At 44.8% G+C, this 7797-nt stretch overlaps 1 protein-coding gene across 1 annotated transcript; it reads right to left on the reverse strand.

Annotated features, from left to right (window-relative positions):
* Nucleotides 1-2251: 2251 nt before the first annotated feature.
* Nucleotides 2252-3559, reverse strand: LOC112039087 (uncharacterized). The gene has a single exon (XM_024071930.1). The coding sequence runs from the start codon at nt 3557-3559 to the stop codon at nt 2252-2254; it is 1308 nt and encodes a 435-aa protein (XP_023927698.1).
* Between the last annotated feature and the right edge of the window lie 4238 nt (nt 3560-7797).

Raw genomic sequence — 7797 nt, forward strand, 5'->3', positions numbered from 1 at the left:
GAGTCGCTCATTACCCTGACGCTCGGCTCCGGGATAAGCTCGACTTTGATTTGCCGTGGTATCTCTTCGGTTACTGACGACGCCAGCGTGGCTAGGGAGTCAGCATGTCTGTTCTGTGTTCGGGCTATGTGGAAAACCTTCACCATGTTGAAGCGGGCCATAACTAGCCTTGCTTGTTCTAGGTATGCTTTCATCCGGGGATCTCGGGCCTCAAAACTGCCCTGCACCTGATTAACCACCAGACGCGAATCTGAATATAGCTCAATCTCCCGAGCCCCCAGGCTCGAAGCTGTCCTCAGTCCGGCCAGAAAAGCCTCGTATTCTGCCTCGTTGTTGGATGCCCTGAAACCCAATCTAAACGAGTGTTCTAGTCGTATTCCTTCGGGGGTGATCATAACAACTCCTGAACTGGCACCCGTGGAGCTCGACGCGCCGTCTACGAATACCTTCCACGGTCGAGCCTCCAGTTGGCAAACCATCTCCCTCTTCTCTCTGGGCGAAAACTCAGCGATAAAATCCGCGAGGACCTAGCCCTTCACCGAGCTTCGAGGTCTGTACCGTATGTCGAAGGAATCGAGTCGAGTCCCCCATTTGGCTATACGGCCCGTAAAATCCGACCTCTTCAATAACGACTGTAATGGGTACTCGGTCAGGACGTGTACGGTGTGAGCTTGGAAATAGTGCGGCAACTTCCTGGTGGTGTGTATCAGGGCTAATACGAGCTTTTCCATGGGCAAGTATCTCGTCTCGGCCTCGACAAGAGTTTTGCTGATGTAGTACACGGGTTGCTGGATCCTTTTGTCCCTCAGTAGCACAGCACTCGCGACGTGCTCGGATACTGCCAAATACATGAACAAATCCTCACCTGGCTCCGGTGCCGTAAGCATGGGCGCTCGTGCCAAATAAACCTTCAGATCCACAAAGGCCTCTTCGCACTCCTTGCTCTACTGAAATCCAGTCTATTTCTTCAGCAGTTGGTAGAACGGTCGGCAGCGATCTACGAATTTTGAGATGAACCGGTTAAGGGCTGCCAGCATCTCGGTTAGTATTTGCACTTCCTTTGGGTTGCTCAGTGGCTTCAGTCTTCTCACGGCTTCTATCTGGTCGGGGTTGACCTCAATTCCCCGTGTACTGATCAGTTACCCAAGAACTTCCCAGCCCCGACACCAAATGCGCACTTCTCCGCATTAAGGCGCAACTTGTGCCGTCAGAGAACCTCGAAAACCGCCTGGAGGTCCTCCATATGCAGGGCTTCCTGTTTGCTCTTAACCACCATGTCGTCGATGTACACCTCGACCGTGCACCCTATCTTGTCTCTGAACATTCTTGTCATCATTCGTTGGTAGGTGGCCCCGGCGTTCTTCAGTCTGAAGGGCACCCTCGTGTAGTGGTAATTTGCCTCCGGGGAGATGAACGCCGTTTTTTCTTGATCCTCGGGCGCCAGGGCGATTTGGTGATGCCTTTGGAAAGCGTCCAGAAAACTCATCCTCGGGTGCCCACACGTGGCGTCCACCAGCTGATCAATCTCGGGCACGGGAAAAGGGTCTTTTGGGTAGGCCCTGTTCAGATCGGTGAAATCGACGCAGACCCTCCACTTGCCGTTCTTCTTCTTTACTACCACGGTGTTCGCCAACCAATCCGGGAAGAAGATCTCCCGAATCACCCCTGCCTCCTTCAATCTTTGAACTTCCACTTTTACTGCCTCGGAGTGCTCCCAGGCTGATCTCCTCGGCCTCTGCTTTTTAGGGGCGAATGAGGGGTCAACTCCAAGTCTATGCACGATGAATTCGGGGTCCACCTCGGGAACCTCGTATGGACTCCATGCAAATACGTCCACATTTCATATTAGGAGTAACAGCATCTCTACTTTTTCCCGGTCCTCCATGCTCTCCCTTATTTGGAAGTACTTGCCTGTATCCGGCAACACCTTTACCTTGAGCAAGCTCTCGGCGTGCGCGACCTCCTCTGGCGGGCTCTGTAATTGCTATAAAGGCGTCCCCGAAGACGAACATTTGGGGTCGGCCTGATCCTTCTGGTCTGTTTGTTCCTTCTTCCAATCCACCATGGCGATCAAACACCGCCTGGCCGCCTGTTGACTTCCTTGTATCACCGTGACACCACAATCAGTATGAAACTTGACCTTCATGTGTAGAGTGGACGGGACAGCCCCCATTGCATGTATCCATGGCCTCCCAAGAATTGCTGTATAGGGGGAGTATGAGGCCACTACGAAGAAGCTTACCATTACCTCCTAGCCCCCCATGTTCACGGGCAGAGAGATTTGCCCCTCGGGAGCCACCATTTTCCCGTCAAACCCAACCAGGGGAGTGTTGTACTTTGATAGATTCTCATCCCTCAACCCAAGCCCCCTGAGTAGGTCCGGGTACATAACATCCGCTCCGCTTCCCTGGTCTATCATTATTCTCTTCACAACAAAGCCGCCAACCCTCACCGTGACTATCAACGCGTCGTCGTGCGGCTGAATGGTTCCTTCCAAATCACTGTCGCCGAAAGCGATTGGCTCTCGGGTTGGTTTGATCTTCTTCGCGGGAGGTGGCACGCCCGTATTCCCCTCTACCGATATCACTGTCAACACCTCCTTCCCCTTTGTCGTCGAAATGCCCCTCGGGGCGACGTGAATTACATCAATTACCCCAAGAAGGTGCGGAAGGGGGTTCCCTCTGTGTGGGGCGCCATGCCCTGTTCCTCGATCCCCGGCATCCGTCACAAAATCCTTGAGGTGTCCTGCCTTAGCCAACTGCCCGAGATGGTCCCTTAACACTCGGCACTGCTCGGTAGTATGCCCCCGGTCTTTGTGGTAGGTGCAGTATAGGTTCTGATTCCTCCTAGAGGGGTCGCCAGCCATCCGGTTCGGCCACCTGAAGTACGGCTCGTGCTTGATCTTATCTACAATTTTATGCACGGGCTCCTTGAACGTCACGTTTACCTCCCCTACTGGCGCTACTGGTTCTTGAATCATTAAATTTCCCCGTGCCCTCTGTTGAAAACCGCTCTGCCGAGGATGATCCGTCACCTGCGCCTTGCCTTTGCTTTGTATTCTATCATCTTCCAACCGCTTGTACTCCTCAATGCGCCTCATCAGCTGCCTCATATCCTCGGGAGGTTTCTTAGTTAATGATTCCCTCAACCCCGACTCGTCAAGCAATCCCATTCTGAAAGTGCTCGCTGCAATCTTCTCGTTCCCTCCGCTAATCTCGTTGTAGAGCTCCCAGTATCGGCTAGCATAATCACGGAGGGTTTCCCCTGCCCTCATCTTCATAGACAGCAGCGTGTCCACCAGTTGCTGTTCCCGACTGCACGTCACGAAACGGGAACCGAACTCCTGTATTAGCTCGGCGAAACTGTGAATGGAGCCCTTGCGCAACCCGTTGAACCACCTTAAGGCCGTGGGACCAAGGCTGGAGGGAAAAACCTTGCACATCAGAGTGTCATTGCGGGTATGCAGAGACATCATCTGGATATAGTGGCTGACATGCTCCACGGGGTCCGTCTTCCCACCATACGAATTGAACGGCGGGCGCGTTAATCTATCCGGCATCGGTGCTCGCTCAATATCTGCTGAGAATGGGGACCGAGCCGCCCTGCGCAATGCACGGCTCATTGCATCCATGGCCGCATTCCTTGGCCGTCCCTCTGGAGAACCCGAGCCCCGATTCCCGTATTCCCGCGACCGAGAGCGATTTCGCCGTCAGCGAGATTCCGCCGAATTGGAGCGGTTTCGACAGCGACAGGACTCCCTCGAGTGCGAGTGCTCCCTGTGGAGGCGGGATCCTGATTGATTCCACCCCATCCAGTGTCTCTCTTCCTCGGTGTCAGGCCTTCTCCCTCGGTCGTCTTGACCGGCTCGGCGGCGCCCGTTTCGTGCTTCCAACTCCAGGTCTCGTACTAACCTCCGCAGCCGCTCAAGCTCTTCATCCCTGGCGTCAGGCTACCTGTGTCGGGAAGCATGGGATGCCGTTCTCCCCGTTTAATACGACCCTTCTCCAAGACCGGATCGCTCTTCCAATTGCTCGTAAACCGGATCCTCACGTCTCTTCTGCCTCTGTTCTCGCCAGGTGGAGCCCCGGGAAGACCTTGCCGAGCCGCTCTCGGCGTTACTTCCAGACATCTTCCTGTGAATGAGTCTCGGCGGAACCACTGCTTAGTAGGATCTTCCCACAGACGGTGCCAATTGTGCGCACTCGAAACTGAAACCCACTGGGCTGGGCCTCACTTGGACTCACAACTTACTTGTATTGTGGGTTTGGATTTCCTACAATGGGTCGTTCTTAACGCTAAGACTTAATGTGATCGTTTTTCTCTCCTCGGGGGTCCGGGCCACCTTCTTACTCTGCTTTCTCTCTGTTTACACTCTTCTTTTAGCCCATTTTTCCAACCCTTGTCTTCTCAAAACTTCTTGTATTTATAGTCCATAGTTTAGTGGAGAGGTCATAATTACTTGCCAATGAGTGCAACCGGCGGTCCAGTGTTATCGATCGTAAGTGGGTGGTCAGGTGGGAGTGGGAAGCGGTGAGGGTGGCGTTGGAACTTGGTTCCCACCTCTACGATAGTTCTCGGCAGTGGTGCCTCTCCGAGGAACAGCCGGGTAGGTACAGGGCGGGGCGTCCCGAGAGTCGAATATTTATCACTGCTTGGGAAGGTGTTGCCGAGAAACGATGAAGAGGCAAGGCTTGGGCCTACAGCACGCATGGCCCGGGGGTGGGCTGCCAGGTAGAAGGAGATTGGCCTTATGGGCCATTTACCCAAGCCAAGGTCCAAAGCCCAATATAGGACACGGTGCGGGGGCCGTACAAACATAATTAAAAATCGATTACGCAATTGAATGGGAGATCAATGGATGAATAATTGTTTAGAAAGATATATTTAAGACTATTGAGTGTGAAAAAAATCATGTAGCGGTTTCAAAATATGAAAAATCGTCGAGGGCAATTGAGTAAATTAAGTTATGTGTGAAAAGCCAAATCAAAGTTTACATTTTATGTTAGATTCTATATGACAACTACGTTAGCATATAGTTGCTTATTTATTTTGTTATTAACATTGATTAATTTTTTTAGATTAAATTTTTACTTTTAAGTTTGTCTTTTAATCTTGCCCTCCTAACCTAAATTCCTGACTCTACCACTGTATATAGCAAATTAAAGAATGGTACAATATGCGTATGTTGAATGAACTGGTAGATCAGATGCCTATGATTATAAAAATGTAAAGGCTATATACGTAAGTTGGACAAAAAGTCCAATAGATAATGAGATACCCACTCTTGTCCCTTGCCTCACAAACACAATCTTTGGATGTTTACAATAGTATATGTTGAACAGATAATGCTTTGCCTTGGATTTTTTTTTTTTTTTTTTTAAATTTTATAGAAACTATTTTTTTCTAACTTGACATTCGCATCCCCCCTCCCCTCTCTTGAAAGTCCTTTAATGTAATGTTATTATGTTTAGGAATGACCAACAGTTTTGGACTATTTGGTTGGGATGATTTGGTGGGATAGAAAAATGGAGAAAAAATAATATTTTCGGGAGTTTGTTTGGGAGGAAAAAAAATGTGTGGGATTTTGGAGGGATTCAGGTGTTTTTTTTTCCTAAACCCACCAAAATGTAATCTTTTCAATTTAGGAAGAAGAAGAAGAAAAAAAAAAAAAAAAAAAAACCTAGGGTGATTTTATGGACAATACTTCAGCCCGCTACTTCTATTTTTCTTGCCATATTTATAACATGCAACTACCCTAGTAACCATACACTTCTTCCTTGATCTCTTTCTTCTCTTTCCACTAAGAGTAACAAATAAATGATTTTCAGCATTAAAAAAATTGCACTATTCAATTCAAACTATAAAATTTTACTTCTAGTTGCTTTTCTAACCAAAACTTTTTTCTTTGTAAATTTATTTTTAATTTAACTTTCGCAACCTCCCGCCCCGTCTCCTTAAATGTCCTTTAATATAATGCTTAGGAATGACCAGCAATTTTAGGCTCCATTTGGTTGGGGTGATTTTAGGGATAGAAAATGGGGGGAAAAAGTAGAGAGAAAATAATATTTATGGTTGTTTGCTTGTTTGGTTTTGGGAGGAGAAAATGTGTGAGATTTTGGTGAGGCCTGGGTATTTTCTTTCTAGACCTACCAAAATGTATCTTTCCAACAACACACTTCTTCCTTTATCTTTTTCTTCATCTTTCCACTGTTGTATATATATATATATATATATGGATATGTTGTAATAATGATATTTGAGTTTGGAGAGTATTGTTTTATAAAGTGAAAATTCAAGTTCTAGAATTTTCTAAGTGAAATTCAAATTAAAGGATTTTCGATCGGTCGAAACTTTTGCTCGATCGATCGAAAATATAGAGAAAATAATCCTGGAGTCTCTGGATGATTCGATCGCTATTCGATTCCTATTTGATTAATCGAAAGAAACTCTCGACCGATCAAAACTCGTAAAACTAAGTTTTCTAAAACATTTTGAATGTTTGAAGATGTTTCAAGCCTTGTGAACGGTTTTATGAAACATTTTGACTCTCTATACGCGCCTTTTGATAAAATATAACCCTATGGATATAAATAGAGAGAAACACAAAAAATCTTGTGGTTATTCTCCTGAATTGCTATCTGTAGAACCCAAAAACTTGGTTGTATCTTGGGGACAAGTTTGCGATAATCCTTTAGCAATAAGAGTATGGGGGCAAATATTGTCTAAGGATAACAATTTTGTGCCTCCAAGTTATCTATTTCTGTTTGTCTTTTGTGTTATCATTATTCTTCCTTTATAATTTTGTGTATTATTCCCAACATCCACTATATTCCACAAATCTTCCTCTCTACCCAACCGAACATGTCCTATTTTTTCCTTCTTTTTTATTTTATTTTAACTAATATGACCATTCAGGTTCACCTAATTGTTATATATATATATATATATATTTTTACTATCATGACCATTCAGGTTCACCTAATTGTATAATAATAATAATAATAATAATAATAAGGGTTCAGTTTTATAAGATGTTATTTTATTGATTTTAATTGATAATAAGTAATATTTTTGTTATTTAACGAGTTCAAAGAAATTATTTCTTATATATTATGTAATAAAGATATAAGAGTAAATTTAGACTTCTTCCATTCCAAATTTTTGGTCCTTGTTGTGATTAAGTTAATTCAAACCCAAGTGCAGATTATTCACACGCAATAATATCTCAGTGAGTGTGACGTTGATCCACAGTGAATGATTGACACTAATGTAAAAACCTCTATTATTATGCAGAATATATATATGGGTTGGGTTCAAGTTGCATCTAGTGTAACTTTAAGTAATGTTACACTATTCATTATTTTTTAATAGGATGCCAATTTTGACAAATCCACCGTTGGATTACATTATCTTTGTATATTCTCCATGTTTGCAAAATTTCAAGATAATCGAATATCAATAGCCATGTTATCAATCAATTGTTTAAATTCAAGTGTTTGTAGTTTAAAATATTACATAAAAAATGTGTTTATGGATGAAATGGTAAATAACACCAGATTAGCATGAAAATTGGCATGCATGTTAAAAACATATAGAACATGTAATCCAACAGTAAGATTTCCAAAATATGAATTCAATAAGAAGTTATTGAGTGGTGTAACACTGCTTAAAGTTACACCATGTGTAACTTGAACCCAGCCCTATATATATATATATATATATATTGTTTTACCACCCAAAGATGGAGCAAGATAATATTGAAACTAGCAAAATAAATTTAAGAGAAATTAATGGAGA

This window comes from Quercus suber, unplaced genomic scaffold (genome assembly GCF_002906115.3).
Source record: "Quercus suber isolate HL8 unplaced genomic scaffold, Cork oak 2.0 scaffold_46, whole genome shotgun sequence".
NCBI classification, from domain to species: Eukaryota; Viridiplantae; Streptophyta; class Magnoliopsida; order Fagales; family Fagaceae; genus Quercus; species Quercus suber.

What these genes read in the sequence shown, in the direction of transcription:
- LOC112039087 (XM_024071930.1), bottom strand. Translation starts at nt 3,559, where the DNA reads ATGCCGGATAGATTAACGCGCCCGCCGTTCAATTCGTATGGTGGGAAG.